The sequence below is a fragment of the Abramis brama genome, assembly GCF_963993115.1.
Source record: "Abramis brama genome assembly, chromosome: 1".
NCBI classification, from domain to species: domain Eukaryota; kingdom Metazoa; phylum Chordata; class Actinopteri; order Cypriniformes; family Leuciscidae; genus Abramis; species Abramis brama.
The window spans coordinates 78,374,007-78,395,696 of NC_139963.1; the positions used below are offsets into that span (position 1 = coordinate 78,374,007).

A 21,690-nucleotide genomic window follows, 5' to 3' on the forward strand; every position below is an offset into this window, starting at 1 on the left:
GAGAGTAAGGCCTAAAATAATAACAGAAAAGAAGCAACAACAAACTTTACCTTGATAGTGGAGCGGCTAAGTGCTTATGTTTGGCAGAATTGTTCAGTTTATGATACAAGCGTGAAAATTGGCATGAGCAGTCTCTATGGGTCACTTGACAAGAAAATTGTCCGAGCCACTTGAAATTTCAAGATGGCGGCCATTTTTCAAGATGGCCGACACCTTAGTGGAGCAGTTAAGTGATACTAGCTGTGTCCCAATGTGAAGACTGCATCCTTCGAAGGCCTATGCGTCCTCCGAACGGCACACCATGCAGCCTTTGTAGGATTTCCTAATTGTGCAGCCAGGTGTTTTTTGTGCTCCAGGCGGCAAGCAACGGTGCGAGAGTATGCTGCCATCCTGATAATTCATTTGATATAATTGAGTAAACAGCTATGGAGCCAGAATTGGCTATTGTCATTTTTATGTTTTATATTTTACTGGAGGACATGGTATTAAGGATGTTTCAGGTCATGTACTTTCGGCTTAGAAAGATTCAAATGTTAATTTATATCGTACCTTGATGCGATTTTGTAGGCTAGTGTATTCTTTTTATTATGCACATAAATGGACCATGGTAAATATATTTACACAGGTTTTTAACCCCATTTGAATATAAAACCCAGTTGAATATAAAAAGTCCAGTGCGAATGTTACTCCCGCTCTTCATCGACAGCTGTCAGTCACTGTTGCTAGGCGACAAGAACAATCCTCCGTAGGCTAGACCGGTCCGAGCGCTTCAGATGCGCCCTTTGAAATGGGACGGAGCTGTAGTTAGCAACAATTTGTTAATATAGTGACAATAGGCCTACATTTACTTTAATTTTCAAAGTAACCAGTGGTGGTATTGTAAGACTGAAAATACTGGTTGAGGCCCTGGTCTGAGACAAAGGGCTAATTACCATTTGACCTCCCCCATTTGACCTCACTTCCACAAACTACTAAGAACTCACACAAGAATATGGTTTAATGTGAATGTTTATCATTGACTGTTATGTTTTTGGTGTCATTTGAAATGTCTCAAAGTGAGTGGTACAGATATCTCATATCCAGATAGATAAAATAAAAGGTAATAAGGTTTTAAGAGTTTATGGATAACTGACTTACAAAGGAAGGTGGTCTCTCAAGCAAATGGTCACCCACCCCCATGAAGGTGCGACCACTGCATGCAAATTTCTTTTGTTAGTACATGTTTCCTTGTGAAAGGTTTGTGTATATAAGGAGATGCAGCAGAGAGTTCGGGGCCTTTTCTGTACTTGAGATCGGTCCGTTAGGCTGAGAGATATAGATCTCTCAGCCTCACGTATTTCTTAATGTTGGGTTTGCATCTTCTCTCTATTCCAGAGCATTTGATGTTTTGTATCGATTATCTTTGAATTGATTATGGAATTGGCATGATACATTTACCTGACATAATAAATTGTTACATTTGATTATTCTAACTGACTTTGATATTATTTTCATTGAAGAGTTAAACGGAATAGTCAAACATTCACCCATGATTAATGATCCACAGATATCATTAAAACCCTTTCATTTATGGAGTCAGATGAAATAAACGAGAAAATACATAACTAAATGTATTGTAAATTTAACCAACCAATACTTTGCATGAGTGAGGACAGAGCACGTGATAACCTTCCCCGTGTATTGGCGGACCGGCAGATTGGACCAATATATCGGGCCTTACAGTATGTAAGGAACTACATTGTTAATACTCGAAGTGATTTTCCCACACAGGACAGCAACACTACAAAATTATGTTATTTTACAATATGATGCATTGTTTTACAATAAACTACACAAAAGTATATAGTTTAAATGTATCAACCTTGAAAATATTCAGAAGTAAAATGCAACATGCAGTAATATAAAAGCAGAACCATCATAAAAACCCTGACAAGGCTTTACTTTTACTCTTGATACCTTAAGTACATTAGAGTATGCAAGATAATTTTGCTTAACTAAGGTTTGAAATATGACTAGTAGTTTTTCCCCAATGCGGTATTAGTGGTTATTAAAAGTACTTTAGTGTAATAAAGTATCTCAATATTTATTCCATGAGTCAGCCCTGCAAACCTGTTGGTAGACAACTTAGTGGATAGTGAAAATATGCAGTCAAACACTCTGGAGAGCATCCCAGATGATGTCCCACCAGCAGGAGGCCTTACCAGGGTCTCTATTGTGGAGCCCATCCCAGATGATGTCCCACCAGCAGGAGGCCTTACCAGGGTCTCTATTGTGGAGCCCATCCCAGATGATGTCCCACCAGCAGGAGGCCTTACCAGGGTCTCTATTGTGGAGATCATCCCGGTCCAGCAGCACACCAAGGTCTCCCACTCAGCTGAATAAAAGTCTACATCATTTTTTCTTATTTTATGTACTGTAAATTTAAATGTTAATGTTGATTTTTGAGATGTTTAACGTACGTTGTAAATAGTTGGGGGAAAAACGTTATAGAAGAATTTGTTTCATGTAGAAATTATGAATGTCATTACAAAAATAAACACTGTCCAGAGCAATGAATTCTCTTTTATTTACACATTTAGAGTTGCATCATTTTTTTTTTCCTTTTAAAAAATATAAGTAAAAAAAGTTAAACTATATATATATCTTTCAAGAAGAGAAAACAGCCTGTCCATCCTCTCCTGTGCTCTCCTCGCCTCTGCAGTCCCATGTCTTCTCTAATCAAGTCCAAAAACTCGTCCTCTCTGTCTCGCCTTCTTCGTGGTGCTGCTGCCCCTGGCTCCTCCTCTTCTTGGTCACACACTGCTGAACTCGGCCCTGGTGTGTCCTCAGGGATTGAGGCAATGAGGGTGCAATGCCTCTGTCCCAACATCTCATCCATGAGGACAAACCAGGCCCAAGTTTCAGCAGTGGGTTTCCCACTCACACCCTCTCCTGTCCCAGGACACGTGCAATCCTAAGGCAGAGCAAATTAACCATGGCTTGTTAACAACAACAGCACAATGCATTTCAGAAAAGATGTGATCTCAACTTTCTTACTTTGTATTTTTAAAATCATATTCATATTCAGAAATCATATTCATGAATACTCAAATTTGGTTAAAACCTTTGTAGACATAGCTTGCATGACAGCACTACAAACACATAAAAGTGAAACCCCATTGCCTTATCTACTGCTTTTCTTATGTTTGTGGGCTTTATAGGGTGAGTGATATTTCTTATTTACACAAGTTAGACAGACTAGTGCAAATATTAGAATAAAATTTAATTTAATTAATTTAGTTTTTTTTTTAATTGCAGTATAATAAATTGAGCTGTCTGCTCCTTGCTCTCTGAAACAATTATTAAACTATTAGCACAAGTTTTGCCTCAGACCACCTGACAAATGAAGCCACGCAATGGTGAAGAAGGAGTTAAGGTGAAGTTTATAAGAAAGAAAAACTTGTGGCTTTTAACTCAGGTTTCACTAGCTATTTGCAGACTGATCTCATGAATTGCCGTATGTATGACACGCCAATTCGTATTTCCATTTTTGGCGTGCTATCAACACGCATAATCGCTTTTCAGTGTGTTTATCAACACCGTTGACTTAACGTTACATTACTGTATATATAAATATATATGACCTACTACCCAAACCCCGTCCCTAAACCTACCCGTCACTGGGGTTAATATCATTTATGAGTCTTCCCCTACCATCCTAGGAAAAAAAATATCGCTCCCCAGATGTAGATATACATTTTGCTTTGTTTCGCTCGGACATTTAATGGCGTAGACATACACGTGGAATCACTCTGACATTTAACGGCGTACACATACACGCGGAAGATGACGGTTCGTTTCGGCTTGGACATGCACGCGGATAGCTTAAAATGCGTATAGATAACACGCCTCTTGACTTGAAAGTGGCGTGTATGTTTACGCAAAGTAATGATGTCATGTTGCTATTTGAGTAAATGAAAACATAATACTTACATTTAAATGTGAATTTGCCGTCCACCAGCGAACTCTCGGCCGTCATTTATTTATTTATTTATTAATAAAAATGCTATCGTCACCGGCGCACGATGAATTATGGGGTAGGATAGTCCGCTAAGTGTCCATTTATGTATCCTTCCTTTCATGGGGAAACGAAGGGTGCATTTGGCGTCGCTTTAGCCTTCGTCGCGCCGCGATGACGCAACCGGCCTTCGAATACGGCCTTCGGAGGATGCAGAATTGAATTGGGACAGCCTTCATAGCGCCGCGGTGACGGAATCGGCCTTCAAATGCGACCTCCGAAGTGTGCAGCCTTTGAATTGGGACATCCTTCGTCGCTCCGCTGTGACGTTTCGTCGCGCCGCTGTGACGCAATCGGCCTTCAAATACGGCCTTTGGAGGATGCAGACTTCACATTGGGACACAGCTACGTGGTTTATTTGGTGATACAAGCATGAAAATTGGCATGAGCAGTCTCTGTGGGTCACTTGACAATAAGCCACCAACAGCTACTTGAAATTTCAAGATGGCGGCCATTTTTCAAGATGGCCACCACCTTAGTGGAGCAATTAGGCTTAAGAAATCATTTAGTTGGTGATACAAGCATGAAAATTGCCATGAGCCTAATTGCTCCACTAAGGTGGTGGCCACCATCTTGAAAATGGCCACCATCTTGAAATTTCAAGTAGCTGTGGGTGGCTTATTGTCTAGTGACCATCAGAGACTGCTCATGACAATTTTCATGCTTGTATCACCAAATAAACCACTATATCACTTAACTGCTCCACTAAGGTGTCAGCCATCTTGAAAAATCTTGAAATTTCAAGTGGCTCGGACAATTTTCTTGTCAAGTGACCCATGGAGACTGCTCATGCCAATTTTCACGCTTGTATCATAAACTGAACGATTATATCACTTAGCCGCTCCACTATGAGCTTCCTCTCTAACCAGAAACTGGAGAAAATATATATGTACAAAATAAAAATAAAAAACACACTCTAGAGGTCTTCACAGTGAACCCGAGACCTGTCGACCCGGGACCCGACCTGGGACCCATGCGGGTTCGGGTCTATACTTTAAATGATCAGCCGGGTCCGGGTCGGGTCCGAATCTATTACTTCGGGTCCCGGGTCTGTTTAACATTGTGTGTAATACCCGTGCGATCGGAGTCATCAGATCAGACTCGGAGAAAACCAGGCCGTGATTAGACACTGCTTGTGTTTTTTTGCAACTTGTAAAATTAGAACACTCAAAATAAATTGCGTTAAAAAGCATATTTTAGGTTGATCCAGCTAGCGCGCATGTGCAGTCTCAAGCGCGTGTCATGTTTCTATGGCAACCAGTTACCAGAGATTCAGTGAGGGACCGCCAAACCGCGCTTTAGGTTTTACAATATAAATTAACCGTCTTGTTTAATCTTAAAGTTTTAGTGGTCAGATTCAGACTCGATGCAGAGCAGAGAGCACGGAGATGATAGCAAATAAATAACGTCAGCGGCCATGGCACTGAACGAGCAATCGTTATTATAGTTCAAAAGGACAAACATTTTTATGTGTGTTAACTCGAGTCAGAATGTAAGTTACATGTGCAAAGTTGCATTTGTCATCCGTCACCGTGACATCAAGTGGAATTTTGAAGCTGAAATAACGAGTGGATTAAGCTTGGACTTGAAATAACGAGAGGAATAACATGGATCACTTTCTTGTCGGAGGATTGTAATGCATGATCACAGCCAGTCAGGTAACGTTAACGTTACAAGGAAGGGAGACTACGCTACCTTGGCTCCTTAAATTAGGTAAGACAAAAAGTTGTATTTTTGCAACAGGTTTATTGACTTGTAATAGCAGTTTAAGGTGGAATATGTGACAATCGGGTCCAGTCGGGTCTGTCTCTTCCCGGCGGTTTCGGGTCCAGCTTTCAAATAATAGACGGGTCCGGTTAGGCATTTCTCGGATCTGCACGGGTCCGGGTCCAGCTTTTGAAATAATAGACGGGTCCGGGTGGGTTTGGTGTAGCACAGTACGGGTCTCTTTCGGGTTCGGGCACGAATTTTTGGACCCGTGAAGACCTCTAACACACTCTCCCTACATTTCCCAGATCACCATAATCAAGTGAACTGAGCTAATAAGAAGTTATACAATACATTTTAATTACCAACAGAAAATGAAGTAAATGCCTGCTTTCACAATATCTTTTAGTTATCCACAGTTAAGAAGTCAACACTTAAATTATCTAATATGTTCCAGGTCCCTCACAAGGATAAACTGGCAAGCCAACTAACCGTTGTTGGCACACGTCAAATGAGCGTAGGTCATCACACACACTCAACACACACTTTTGTTCCCCCAACATTTTGACAAAAAGAGAATTAAAGACAATTATGACAAAAATCAGTCAAGGCAAATCAAACACAGACACAATATAATTTTATCAGAGAAAATACAAATAGAGAATATCAGAATCCTAAGCAAACAGAATATTAATATGCACTGAAAGTCAATCAACCAAAGGCTAGATTTAAGGCTTTACGGCAACTAATTAGCAGGTAGGTCAGTAGAACAGTAATGTGAAGCAGTAGTAGTTATTTGGGACTCTGATCACAGGAGATTACAGCAATTTCTTCTCTTCTCTAGTTCATCTTGAAGGAATTCACTCTGTTCTTGCAGTAACTCATATCCATCATGTTCTTCCTCCAGCTTATCCCTGAGAGCCCAAATCTGCTCCTTATACATTTCCTCTGCTTTAGTTCTGGCATCATATTTCTCCCGCATGCTGTATAATTACATTTTATACCATGTTGTTTTCTCTCTTTGAAGATCTGCCATCATCTTCTTCATTTGTTGTCTCTCACTCTTTTGTTGCTGAACTGAGCAGCTCTTGGACTAAAGATCTTCTTTATCAGATCTACTGTGTCCATCTCCTCTCTTGTAAATCTTCCCAAACTCAACACAATGATGAACACATGAGGTCCAGGTGACAACATGGAAATACATTTCAATATTTATTTTAATGCTTGATCATTCGTCAGTGTCGTGTCAAAGAGACCTGGAGTATCAACAACAGTTACTGGTCGACCATCAACTTCACCAACTCTCTTTTCACAAACTGTCGTGACTGAATCTAGTCTTAATTCACTGACAAACTCATCTCTTCCCAGAATACTGTTTCCTGTTGCACTCTTCCCATTTCCTGTCTTCCCGATCAGAGCCATCCTCAGACACTCCTGATCATCTTGTTCATCTTCAGCATCTGAAAATCACAGTGATAGAAGAAAACTTGAAATGAAGCTCAAACTTTAATATTGCTATGCTGGATTGTAGAAGTTGCAGATGAATACTAATTGATTATGAACTGAAAGAAAAAACATCTTAAAGCCACTTGCAATAATAATACTGGCTTAACCGACCGTCTGCTAGCTGTCTCACTAGATGTGCTGTGTTTGACAGAAACCTGGCTAAAACCAGACAATTATGTTACTTTAAATGAGTCCACCCCGCAAGATTACTGTTATAAACATGAACCTCGTCTGAAAGGCAAAAAATCTATAAACTCCAATCTTCATCCCCGTTTTGTTAATTTACATTACATTCTGCTAACTTTGTGACTAGGGCTGGGACGGTATGGATTTTTTCTTACCGCGGTTGAAAAGCAAGAAATTCCCGCGGTATTGCGGTAAACCGCTTTAAACCTCAACCAGAGGTTGTGCCATCTTCACGCTTTAAAGTCACTGATCAGCTCTTAGCTCTCGCTTAGTCCCTTTCTGAAATGCTGACGTGAAGATGATGCTGAACTAGAAGCCTCTAAGGACCCACCAAGCTTGTGCCAGGCTGCGGCCTTGTCTTTCCATTCACCAAAGATACTCTGGAAACCACTGGTTCTCTCTCATCAAGACCACATCAGCAAAGATCAACTGGAGCCTCAACAAATTGCATCAGGACAGTTTAATTCAAATGGGCGAGGCATGCTTGAGGCATGCTCAAACTTAGTCTCATTATTTGATACATTAAGTATCCTTACCCCTTTAAAGAAGGGCATGTTAGAACTAGGCTGTTGATCTGATGAATTTCAAACAATGCTATAACTTCTTGCTTTCCTGTATTCTGCTTCAGCTCTCTTTCCCTTGGTAAACTGTATGCATGTATGTGTGTGTATGTTAGAGTAGTTTAAGTGTTTAGACTAGTTAAGTCAAGTCAAGTTTATTTATATAGCGCTTTTCACAAAACAGATTGTATCAAAGCAGCTTCACAGTATTAAATTAAAATAATACATCAATGCTTGTTTCTAGTGGAAAACGTCCACGTTTGGTAATGCTGATCAATAGTATTGTTGATTGATTAGTTAAATTAAATATCCCAAATATCCCCAACTGAGCAAGCCAAAGGCAACAGTGGCAAGGAATCGAAAAACTCCACCAGGTGACCTAATGGAGAAAAAAAAACCTTGGGAGAACCCAGGCTCAGTCGGGGGCCAGTTCTCCTCTGGCGTTTATGAACTAGAGGTCGGATTTAACTGTAAGATTAAAAGTATTATATGAATGCCTGGCTGAAGAGATGCGTCTTTAATCTAGTTTTAAACTGTGAGAGCGAGTCTGAGCAACGAACAGTATCAGAAAGACTATTCCAGAGTTTTGGAGCTAAATGTGAAAATGCTCTCCCTCCTTGGGTGGATCTGGATATCCTAGGTATGACCAAATGCCTCGAATCTAGTGATCTTAAAGAGCGCAATGGATTATAGGGCAATAGAAGATCCGTTAAATAGACTGGAGCTAAGCCGTTTAGGGCTGTATAAGTCAGTAGCAATACCTTGTAATTAATACGGAACTTTATAGGTAACCAATGTAGTGATGATAAAATTGGTGTTATATGATCATATTTTCTTGATCTAGTAAGAACTCTAGCGGCGGCATTTTGGACTAACTGTAGCTTGTTTATTGAGGATGCAGGACAACTGGCTAATAAAGCATTACAGTAATCTAGTCTCAGGGTCTTGAATGCATGAACTAATTTTTCTGCATCAGAAACTGATAGCATGTTATGTAGCTTAGCAATGTTTCTAAGGTGGAAAAAGGCTGTTCTTGTAACATATGAAATATGATTTTCAAAAGACAGGTTGCAGTCTAGTATAACACCCAGGTCTTTTACTGTAGAGGATAAAGTAACAGGACATCCTACTATGTTAAAGTTGTAGTGTGAGAGGTTTTGTGGGCGTTTTTTTAAACCGATGATTAGTACCTCTGTCTTGTCTGGATTTAATAAAAGAAAATTGCGCGTCATCCAATCTTTTATATCTTTAACACACTCTGTCAATTTGGATAATTTAGCGTTTTCATCTGGCCGTGATGAAATATAGATTTGAGTGTCATCAGCATAACAATAGAAACTAATTCCATGTTTCCTTATAATATTTCCAAGTGGCATCATATATATTGAGAATAATAGAGGGCCTAACACAGATCCCTGCGGCACTCCATAGTTTACTGGAGTTATGATCGATTTTTCTCCATTTAAATAGACAAAATGGTAGCGGTCAGATAAATACGATCTAAACCAGCTTAATGCTTGTCCTTGAACACCAGTATAATTTTGTAGTCGATCTAAGAGTATCGTGTGATCTATAGTATCGAACGCAGCACTAAAATCAAGTAAAACTAGTATTGAGATACAGCCTTGGTCAAATGCTAGAAGTAAATCATTTGTAATTTTAACGAGCACAGTTTCAGTGCTATGGTGAGGCCTGAATCCTGAATAAAACTTTTCATAGATGTCATTTTCTTGCAAGAAAGAGCCCAGTTGAGCGGACACCACTTTTTCTAGTATTTTAGACATAAAAGGAAGACTTGAAATGGGTCTATAATTTGCTAGATTATGCGGGTCTAATTGTGGTTTCTTAATGAGAGGTGTTATAACTACCAGTTTAAATGTTCTTGAAACATGACCTAAAGATAAAGATGAGTTAATAATATTGAGGAGAGGCTCTTCCACTATAGGTAACACTTCTTTCAGTAGTTTAGTTGGTATAGGATCTAATAAACATGTTGTTGTTTTAGATGAAGGGATACGTTTAACTCTTTTTGTTCTATAGTTGTAAAGCACTGTAATTGTTCTTGCGTCGTGATAATTGAGGCTGAATTGTAAGGCGCGATTGAGGATTGAACGTTTACAATTGTGGTTCTGATATTTTCTATTTTCTCAGTGAAGAACTTCATGAAATCATTACTACTAAACTGTAACGGAATATTTTGTTCAGGTGACATCTGTTTATTTGTTAGTCTAGCCACGGTGTTAAATAAAAACCTAGGATTGTTTTGGTTGTTTTCTATTAGTTTGCGGAGGTGCTCAGCCCTGGCCGCTTTTAGGGCCTTTTTATAACATGACATACTGTCTTTCCATGCAATTCTAAAGACCTCTAAACTAGTTTGTTTCCATTTACGCTCTAAATTACGGGTTTCTCTCTTTAGAACATGCGTAGTATTGTTGTACCATGGTGCTTTACTTTTCTCTCTGACCTTTTTTAATCTAATGGGTGCAACAATATCCAATGTTCCAGAGAGAATGGTGCTCATAGTGCTAGTTAATTCCTCTAGTTCATCTGTATGTTTGGGTTCACTGAGCAGCTGAGACAGATCAGATAAGCAATTTGAAAAATGATCTATGGTGGATGGAAGGATTGTTCTGCCTGATCGATAACGCGGCGCAGCATGACATATTACAGCAGTACGTAATATGCAAGTTACCATGTAATGGTCAGTGACATCATCACTTTGTGGAATGATATCTATATCGGTTGGATCGGTTCCATGTGATATAATTAAATCGAGTGTATGATTAAAACGATGAGTTGGTCCGGTAACGTTTTGCTTGACCCCAAGTTTAATAAATCTGTAAACGCAGCCCCTAACGCATCATTTGGATTATCTACGTGTATGTTAAAATCTCCAACAATTAATGCTTTATCGACATTGACTAATAGGTCTGAGAGAAAATCTGCAAACTCTTTTAGGAAATCAGCGTAAGGCCCAGGCGGTCTATATACGGTAGCCAAGGCTAGAGATAATAGGGAAGTTTTTCTAACATCTAAGAGCGTAACATTTAGTACAAGTACTTCAAACGAAATAAACTTCGTTTAAACGCCACGGCCAATCAGACAGGGCTCATGCTTATAGGAGTATCCTGCTGGGGTAGACTCATTTAGACCGAAATAATCATTTGGTTTAAGCCAGGTTTCAGTAAGGCAAAGTACATCGAAGCTATTATCTGTGACTATTTCATTTTCAATAACTGCCTTAGATGTGAGTGATCTAATGTTTAGAAGACCTAACTTTAGAAATTGTTTTTGTTTACTAATAGGAACATTTTCTGTTTTAATAACAATTAGATTTTTCCTAGATCCTGCAGAAAATGTATTATTTGATCTCACTAAACGTGGAATAGACACAGTTTCTATGCAATGTTCTACACTAGAATTTATATCAGTTAAATTGGTGCAGCAAAGACTATGATTTGGACTTTTGGTTACTAGTCAAAAGGTATTTAATAAAATCTTGTTTATGTCACAAGTAAAGTTGTCCGTGTCTCAAGCTCATCATTTAGATTTTGCTACTGCTCTTAGTAGTACTGTAAATTAAGAAAGACATTTCCCATGCCCCGGAAATGTACATTTCTTAGAGTTAATAAACAATTAATGCTGATTGTTCACGGGACAAACAGGCTAATTGATTGTAATATTAACTTATGACAGTAAGTTAATTATATTAACTGATCCAAATGTTCATAATCAATTATAACCAGTTATTATTGATTAGGCCTATTCATATTTCATAGAGCTAATTTGCTACACCACCACAAAATCAGTCATTTTGATCGCAAAAATCACACAAAAAAATCGTGAAATCCTGGAGGGACTGAATTAGTTAATGCGTTCATGACCTCAAGGCTAGATTATTGTAATGCTCTACTGTGTGGTTGCACTGCATGCTTAATAAACAAACTACAGCTGGTCTAAAACGCAGCAGCTCGAGTTCTTACCAGAACCAGGAAGTATGACCATATTAGCCCGGTTCTTTCAACACTGCACTGGCTGCCTATTAAACATCACATCAATTTTCAAATATTGCTGATTACTTACAAAGCACTAAATGGTTTAGCTCCGCAGTACTTGAGTGAGCTCTTAACGCATTACAGTCCTTCACGTCTATTGCAATCTCAAACTTCCGGCCAGTTAATAATACAGAAATAGACAAAATAGACATTACTGTTGGTTGAACACAAGTTAATAGACATCAACAACCGGCACACCACACACCGGCTAAAGGTGGAGAGGAGAGATTTGGCTATAGGGTGATGTGTGGCTAACTTCAAAGAAGAGACTTTGTTGCTCAGCACATGAAAATAAACTACTTACCGTGATCTCAGACTGCGCTTAAGTGGTTTCTCCACTGCATGGATCTTCATGTGTAGACTCAAGCGACTTTTAATAGAGAAACTCGACCCGCACTGATCACACATGTGCGGCTTCTCTCCAGTGTGGATCTTCTCATGTGTTTTCAGATTTGCTGAATGACTGAATCTCTTGTCACAGTGTGAACACTTGTAAGGTTTTTCTCCAGTGTGGATCCTCTCATGTGTTTTCAGAGTTGATGTCTGACTAAATCTCTTGTCACAGTGTAAACACTTGTAAGGTTGTTCTCTAGTGTGTATCTTCTCATGTGTTTTCAGAGATGATGACTGACTGAATCTCTTGTCACAGTGTGAACACTTGTAAGGTTGTTCTCCAGTGTGAATCATCTCATGTGTTTTCAGATTTCCTAACAGACAGAATCTCTTGTCGCAGTGTGAACACTTGTAAGGTTGTTCTCCAGTGTGGATCCTCTCATGTGTTGTCAGATTTCCTAACAGACTGAATCTCTTGTCACAGTGTAAACACTTGTAAGGTTGTTCTCCAGTGTGGATCCTCTCATGTGTTTTCAGATGTACTGGCTGACTGAATCTCTTGTCACAGTGTGAACACTTGTAAGGTTGTTCTCCAGTGTGGATCCTCTCATGTGTTTTCCGATTTCCTAACAGACTGAATCTCTTGTAACAGTGTGAACACTTGTAAGGTTTTTCTCCAGTGTGGATTCTCTGGTGCAGTTTTAAACTGTTTGCTGTAGTAAAAGTCTTCTCACATTCACAAAATGTCAGTTCTTCACTCTCCTCCTTCACTTCACTCAGTTCTTCACTCTCCTCCTTTACTTCACTCAGTTCTTCACTCTCCTCCTCCACTTCCTTCAGTTCTTCACTCTGCTCCTTCACTTTACTCAGTTCTTCACTCTCCTCCTTTACTTCACTCAGTTCTTCACTCTCCTCCTTCACTTCCATCAGTTCTTCACTCTCCACCTTCACTTCACTCAGTTCTTCAGTCTCCTCCTTCACTTCACTCAGTTCTTCAGTCTCCTCCTTCACTTCACTCAGTTCTTCACTCTCCTCCTTCACTTTACTCAGTTCTTCACTCTCCTCCTTCACTTCACTCAGTTCTTCACTCTCCTCCTTCACTTCCATCAGGTCTGACATGAAAGAAAAAAAATATGAAATTAAATTTTCAGTACATCAAAATAATTAACCGAGAGAAATATAAAGTGAAAGGACATGGGAGTGAGTCCTGATGTAATGGTAGAATGTAGACAAGAGCTATAAAATATTATGATATTTTGATGCGTCGCGTCAATTGATGCGTCGCGTCTGAACGTGTTGTTGTCTTTGGAGCTCTATCGATTTGATTTATAATTCTTGATTTTTCATTTAAACTCACTTACAACAAACATTTTCTACTTTTCCTCACTGAGAAGCACTGCTGCTCAAACCTCATAGTTACAACGCGGACTGTTGAGCAGACGCGTCTCAAGCCTATTAGTGATCCAACGCCGGATACTCATAGGTTACGTCCGTGGATCACGGCTGAACGCGTCTTCTCCACACTCACTTACAAACAAACATGGCGAAAATATCAGATGTAAGTAGTCTACCTCTTGGTGCAGGTGAGGACACATTTGAGCTGCACGCATTGCAGTCTGAGCTGGAAGCTGTTGAGAAACAGATCCACAACCTTTTAGTGAGACAGGCCGAGCTGATAGACCGGTGGTTAGCTCTTGAAACATCACGCGCCGATGCACACAAATCAGTGATTAACGTTACTAATCCGCTGACTCCGACCTCGTCTACTCCGTGCGTTTCTCAACATCGTTCCCGAGATTCTGAACATTGACGAGCGCGTCGGAACTGTGGTCCTGTACGCGGGAGTGAACGACATCAGGCTGCGCCAGACAGAGGTTCTGAAGAAAGACTTCAGGAATCTGATCGATACGGTACGCAGCACATCGCCTGAAATAACGATCATTGTGTCAGGACCGCTTCCCACGTACCGACTAGGACATGAAAAGTTTAGTAGATTATTCGCGCTAAATGAATGGTTAATGTCATGGTGCAATGAGCAGAAACTGCTCTTTGTAAATAATTGGAATCTGTTTTGGGAGCGTCCTAGGCTTTTCCGTGCCGATGGCTTACACCTAGGGTTGCAAAATTCTGGGAATTTTCAAAGATGGAAACTTTCCATGGTAATTAATGGGAATTTAAGGGAATTAACAGGAATTTATGGGAATAAACGGGAATAAACTGGGAATTTTAAAAGTTGAGGGTTGGCTCTTCATTGGGAACTTAAATATAGTTGAGGAAAGTGTATTTTAGCATAATTGTTACGCCCCATGGCTCAAAAGGACGCAACAAAGACGGGGACACACGCAGAAGTGCCAAAAAAATATACGAAATTTATTAACAAAAGAAAACTATACAGAAAAAGAATGAAGAAACATGAGACTGTCAGGAATCAGTGGTGTAAAGTTAAGTGAATGCATGAAGTGTAATGGGCTGTAGTAATGTTGGATGCAAAACATAAACAGAACGCAAACAAAACAAAGTCCGAAATGCAGCCGCGCCCCTCCCGCAGTCATTCGTCATAAGGCCCTTTTTAAAGGAAGAGACCGGAAAACAACAGCAGGTGTCCTCGATAAGAACGCCCACCAATAACTCCTTTGGAAGGCGGCACATTTCCATTTCAAACACAGGGATGACGCACATGAGTCGTCACACCCCACCCCTTAAGACAGGGGTCTATCAAGAAACCCTGTAAAATAAAATAAAAAAATAGCAACAATATAAATGCACTTTAATTACCCAGAGGAGCACGCGACAGGGCATCAGCAACAACATTTTCAGATCCTCTGACATGTCGAATATCCAGGGAGTAAGCCTGTAAAAACAGAGACCAACGAATAAGCCTTTGATTCGGACAATGGAATGAATTCAAGAACGTCAACGGGTTGTGATCCGTAAAGACCACAACGGGTTGACCCAGACCAACGTAAACCTCAAAATGTTGCAACGCCCAAATCAGAGCCAGAGCTTCCTTTTCCACTACGGAATAATTCAACTGATAGGAATTAAACTTGCGAGAAAAGGCCTCTCAAAACAAGGAGCAGCCAGGACAGTGGAAGAACACAATAAAGACTTAACATTGTCAAAAGCCAATGCACAATTCGACGACCAAACAAATTTTGCCTTAGCCTTTAAATAACTTCCTGCTTCAACTTCCTGCTCAGCTACTGTTCGGACGCTCTTGCTTACTGCTCCGCGCTTTGCTCTATCGCTTTTACATTTTATCTCCTATATTTTATATTTTATTTCCTTTTATCACCTAATTTTAACTTCAGCAAACAGCACAGTGCTCAGACAACAAAGTTTGGATTACTACAAAAACGCAGAATTCTTTTACCCGACCAGCTTACATTCCGGGAAAGGAAAACACAACTGCCTACATTCATACGGATAAGAGAAAATGCCTCTTCAGGTTCAAGAATCTACTTGCTGCACTAACTGCCACAGACTTTTACAAAGGATTGCAGTTCTCGAAACAAAGTTACTTACGGGACCACCAAACCAAACGGAGCACACAACAGAGCTTCGTCATGGACACCCTCAGCATACCGGTGAGTCCCATGAAACTAGTGCTCCTCGACAGATAGAGAAACAAGCCGATCGACTTACTAATCGATGGCACAAACAGGGAGCTAGACCCAAAGGCACTCGAGACACCAGATTGTCACGAGCATCACATATTGCCGCAGTAGCATCCTCCACCCCAGATACAGCTCTGACAAGGATTGCAAACATTGGTCTTCTACCACCGCCTATACATCTTGAGAACAGATTTGGAGTACTTATGAATGTAAATGAGGAATCCCCAAATGTGATGAATGTGATCGAACACAGACTGAATGGGCCAGTAGCTAACACTGATGCTAACTGGCGCTCAAGGTCGAGCAGACAGCGGCACTCAGCTCAGAGCGCAGCCGAGCCCAGGACTCTGATAGTGGGGGACTCCATAATTAGAAACATTAGCGGCAGGGATACAACTACATGCTGCCTTCCACAAGCAACAACTTCTGATATAAACAGGGAACTTCAGAACATTCTGATGAAACATAAGACTGCAAATCGACTCATCATACATGTGGGGAAGAATAATATTCATAAAGAGCAGTCAGAACTCCTTAAAAAGGATTTCAATGAACTTTTTGAAACACTTAAAAGACTGAAAGTTCAAACATTCATCAGTGGACCTCTCCCAGCAAGAGGAACAAACAGGTTTTCACGGTTGCTTGGGCTAAATACATGGCTGCAAAAAACCTGCAATATAAAAGGAGTAAACTTCATTGACAATTTCAATCTTTTCTAGAGTCAGAGACAACTTTTTCATCGGGATGGCCATCACCCAAACAAACTTGGTTCAAGAGTGTTAAAGGACAACTTCTACTTCTCCCTCAATCATCCTTCTGCAGTTTGTGCCAATCCACTCAATCTGAACGGCACACACACACATGGACACAGTATGAATGACCACGGGACTTCACTTCAGCAGCAAAATGGACATGCGGTTGACATATCACACAAGGACAATGATAACACCACTCCGCCACAACAACCTCTGCTCACGGACACAATCTCAGCTGAGCCCTGCCCACAGAGAAACATATCAGAACTGCTTGAAGATTCAACACCAAAGGACGACTTCCTGGAAAACAGCCAGGGAAGCCAGGACAGCATATCACAACCTCCTATAACACCAGAGCAACAGCCCCTTTCACCAGTGAATCTTTCACCAGACACGCTATCCCTCTCTCCAGCATCGCCACTACTGTGTTTCTCACAGAAAATGGAAGAACTGGTGTATGCTGGAACCAGACTATCCCACTCTTTTGCAAGCCCCCAGATACCAACCAAAAAACGACAGGCACCATTACCACCCGCACCAAAGCCTGCGGGCCCAGCTCGCCCTCCCCCTCCTCCTGTGAGAGCTCTTCGGCCTCTGCCACAACGCCAGGGCCCACACCCTCCTCCATCTGCTCGAGGTGAACCAAAAACAACTGATACCAGCTCTCAGTGATGTGTTCTGGGTCCCCGCTCTGATAACAGTAACTTTCTCAAATGTTTACAGAACAAGCGGGAACCCAGTGTGCCTGTATCTTTCTCTATTGCTGTTCTATTACAAGATAGAAAATCTAAGGCCTTCAATAGCCGTGCAGCAAACCTAACTAATCTGGTGCCTATTACACGTCAAAGTAAGATTGATGTGGGGACAAAAAGTAAGACTGTTAAGTTAGCACTTTTAAACATTCGTTCACTTGAAAATAAATCACTTCTAGTCAACCATTTAATAACCACAAACAACCTGGATTTTATGCTTCTAAATGAAACCTGGCTAGAAGACACCTACAGTGCAACAATCCTCAATGAAGCAGCCCCCCCTAACTTTACTTTTATGAGTGTCTGCAGAGCTGTTAAGAGAGGTGGGGGTCTAGCTGCACTTTTTAAAGATATCTATCAATGTAAGCAAATATCATTTGGGAATTACCCTTCTTTCGAATATCTGGGTATTGTGTTGAAAGGTGCTCCACGCATTTTACTTATCATTATTTACAGGCCTCCAAAATACTCCCCAGCCTTTGCTGAGGACTTTACAGAACTGTTATCAACAATTACCTCAGAGTTTGACTGTTTTGCCATTGCTGGAGATTTTAACATCCACATAGATAGTGCAGAAAACAATATGGCAAAAGAAATCAAAACTGTTTTAAAAACTTTTGATCTGACTCAGCATGTACATGGACCCACACACAATCGTGGACACACTCTAGATTTACTTATCAGTAAGGGTCTAAACATTTCATTAATTGTTATTAAGGATGTAGCTCTGTCTGATCATTTCTGTATTTTCTTTGATATATTGATCTCTCCTGCCACTGAAGCTAGATCTGTGTCTGTCAAGAAGAGATGCTTAAATGAGAACACTAGTGTACTATTTATGAAGGCTATATCCTTAACACCAAGCATATCTGCAGACTCTGTTGATTTTCTCCTTGATTCTTTTAACTCAAAAGTTAAAGGTATAATTGATGATATTGCTCCTGTTAACCCTCAGAGGTCGACAAACGCGCCGGCGCGTTTTGCTGGATTTTTTTCACATAGCAGCAAGATAAACTTAAAAAAATCCGTAATTTGTGGTCATAAAAATAAAATAAATACATGATTATAAACTATAGAGTGTCTTCTTTTTTTGTGTACACTCACATTAACATCAAAACCTTGTTTTTATTTTTAAATAAATAAAATAAACAGGGTGCGCTTTCAGCTCACTCTGTCTCCGCAAAAATCTTTCTGAAACAAGTCTGGAAAATGAACTGAAACTCAGCTAATACTTATCACACAACCATGAAACATGCGTCTAAAGAAAGCTTTAAATTTCTACTTTTAAATAAAACAATTCACATTCAAAACAAATATTCTCCTGCAATGTAATCTGTATGAAACTAAATAGAAGTACAGTTTCTCCCGTCTCATCTAATTATCGATAATGAGTTCACACCCACTCGCAGAGCGCGCTATTCATAAGATAATGTGCTGAGGTGATCTATGCGAAATAAGGTAAACGCCCCCTGAAATGCCTTCAAACCTCTATGCTTCAAACCAGCAAGTTTCATTCATTCACATTCCTGCGCTGTTGGAATATGACACGAGTTCAGATTTTGCTCAGAAGAAGAGCAGGACTCTGACGAGTCGACGAATGTTTGTATTTTGAGCGACGAACGTTGAGCGACTTGATCCAGCCGTGGATAATATTTCGGGTGAGTAAGTCTTTTAAATTTACTTGCATTAGTTGACACGTGTTCGCATTTATGAGGAAAAAACAATATTACGTGACAGTTCTCCATTATGGACGCGAGCGCTTTGAAAGCAGCAGACTTTCAAACTTTCGCAGAGACCTCAAAACAGAAAGCACAAATCCTTTCTTTAAAACGAATTTCGTTTTGTATTAATTGTATCTTAATTTTAATATTATTTTCATTAACTTTGAATTGGTTGAACAGGTGAAACAGTCACAAATTCCTCTGCAACTCAAACTTTCTCAGTACAAGTTATGCATTACAGTTTTCAGCGCGTCCTCCTCTGATTGCTGTGTTCTGACTGAAAAAGTGCGTGAAGGAGCACATGCGCAAAACGTAGGTTTGTAAAATGTGCTTTTTAAAAAAATGACATGATAAAATAAAAATAATTCATATATCATTTTACAAAACGGTTTTGCGCATGTGCTTCTGCGCGCACTATTTCGAATTTATGTATGCGTTTTTAATGAGCAAATTTAGAACATTATGTTCCTCCACATAGAGGAATTACAATAAAACACTGAAAAACAAAACCTCCTCTACTTCTTTGTTCAGGCTGTGATGGGCCATTAAGTCATTGAGGGGGTGTCTATGTCACACCCTGGTCTGAATCTCATTAATATTTATAGCCATTACCACTCCCATGCATAAACCTCTTCTGACAAAAAAACTGTTTTACAACGTTTAAATCAATGTATTGTTTTATGAAAACGATTAGGCAGGATGATTTTCACATCATTTTGAAGAAAAAACACTAGGGAACAAGATCCATTAGTCAAAAGTCTTGTGGACACATATTTACTATATGTTTTGTGGTGTTATTTCAGCAACTTTCATTTTTATTTTTTCAAATAACCACGCATAAACATTATTTTCTTAAAAACACAAAGATTTACAAGCATGTTGATCAGATATGATGGTAGCCCTGTTTGTGCTTTATAGAGTGAATTTACACCTTTGCCATTAACATGTTTATGAATAACTGAAAAAACAACAAATGTCAGAGCATGTCAGAACACCTCCAGGGCCCAGAAAACAGCTCAGACTCCAGAGGGTTAAAGTCAGGAAGAAGAGTGGCAGACAAAAAGCACCTTGGAGAAACTCAACAACAGTGCAAAATATGAAAAGACAATGCAGAAAAGCAGAGCGCATGTGGCGGAAGACAAAACTTGTAGTCCATTATAACATCTACAAAGACAGCCTTCATGCTTTCAATATGGAACTAGGCAAAGCTAGACAGACTTTCTTCTCAAATATTATAAACAGCCATTTAAACAACACACGCACTCTTTTTGCTACTGTAGAGAGACTGACAAACCCTCCAAGCCAGATTCCCAGTGAAATGCTCTCAGAGAACAAGTGCAGTGAGTTTGCTTCTGTCACAGGTCGGGATGGGCCAAGCCAGACTACGCGCACCCCTGAACCAGGACCACCTCGAGGAGCGTGTCAGAGAGAAGAGTCGAAGACAGAAAATAATTCAACAAGGTTTATTTTGAAGTAAAAGCAATTTAAAAATCCTAATCTAAAATCTTCTTCCTTCTTGCCCTCAGGGATCGAAGGTGGACGGTGCAACAGCCGGAGTCTACCCCGCTCTCTTCCTCAGTGCGGGCCCTGTAGCAGATGGAGCAGTGAATAGGTAAGTGGTCAGGTAGGTCTTTCACAGGTGGAGATGCAGTGAACAGGCGGGTGGTCCGGTAAGTCTCTTCTGGTAAGTAAATGATTCCAACCTTCCTTCTTTCTTTCTCAGATGCGGGATTGGAGGCAGATGGGGCTCGCGGATGGACACTCCAGGTGGAGTATGCGAACCTCACGTTCGGGACAGAGGGACCGCCACCTCTCCCAGCACAGGTGACTATAAGGGTACAGTAGACTCGAAGCCGACCGGCTGCTCGGGGCCCCTACTGAGACAGACAGAATGGATGCTGCAGACAAGTTCACAGTTCACATACGCTGAAAGGGATGAACACGTCTCACAATGCAGACGGATTACAGGGATACAGCAGACTCAGGGTCAACGGGCTGAACAGGACTTACTGAAAGGGCCAGTCTTACGTTCGTGGCAGAGGGACAGTCACTTCTCCCAACACAGATGGGCCACAAGGATACAGCAGACTCGAAGTCGACCGGCTACACAGGGCTGTTACTAAGACAGACAGAGAAGACAATTCGAACACAGCATACGGTTCACATGCGTCGGCAGGGGCAAACACTTCTCACAATACAGATGAACTTCAGGAATACAGCAGACTCAAAGTCGGCGGCTGAGCGGGGCTTCTCCTGACATGAACAGAATGGATATTCCAGACAGAGCGTGCCAGCCTTACGTTCGTGGCGGAGGGACGATCACTTCTCCCAGCACAGGTGGGCTACAGGGATGCAGCAGACTCGGAGTCGACAGGCTACACAGGGCCTCTATTGAGACAGGCAGAATGGATGCTTCAAACAAAGTATACAGTTCACATGCG

The 21,690-nt window shown here is 40.6% G+C and overlaps 1 protein-coding gene across 1 annotated transcript in view; it reads right to left on the minus strand.

Annotated features, from left to right (window-relative positions):
* Positions 1 to 6,976: 6,976 nt before the first annotated feature.
* Positions 6,977 to 21,690, minus strand: part of LOC311082403 (uncharacterized protein) — a gene marked incomplete at its 3' end in the record, with an annotated part of 65,994 nt that continues 51,280 nt past the window's right edge. Inside the window, exons 2-4 of the mRNA XM_084113215.1 lie at positions 15,180 to 15,255; positions 12,551 to 13,516; positions 6,977 to 7,224 (exon numbers count right to left, since the gene is read on the minus strand). Of these exons, the coding sequence (XP_083969341.1) occupies positions 6,977 to 7,224; positions 12,551 to 13,511 (1,209 nt within the window). The 5' untranslated portion in view covers positions 13,512 to 13,516; positions 15,180 to 15,255. The remainder of the gene's footprint in view (positions 7,225 to 12,550; positions 13,517 to 15,179; positions 15,256 to 21,690) is intronic.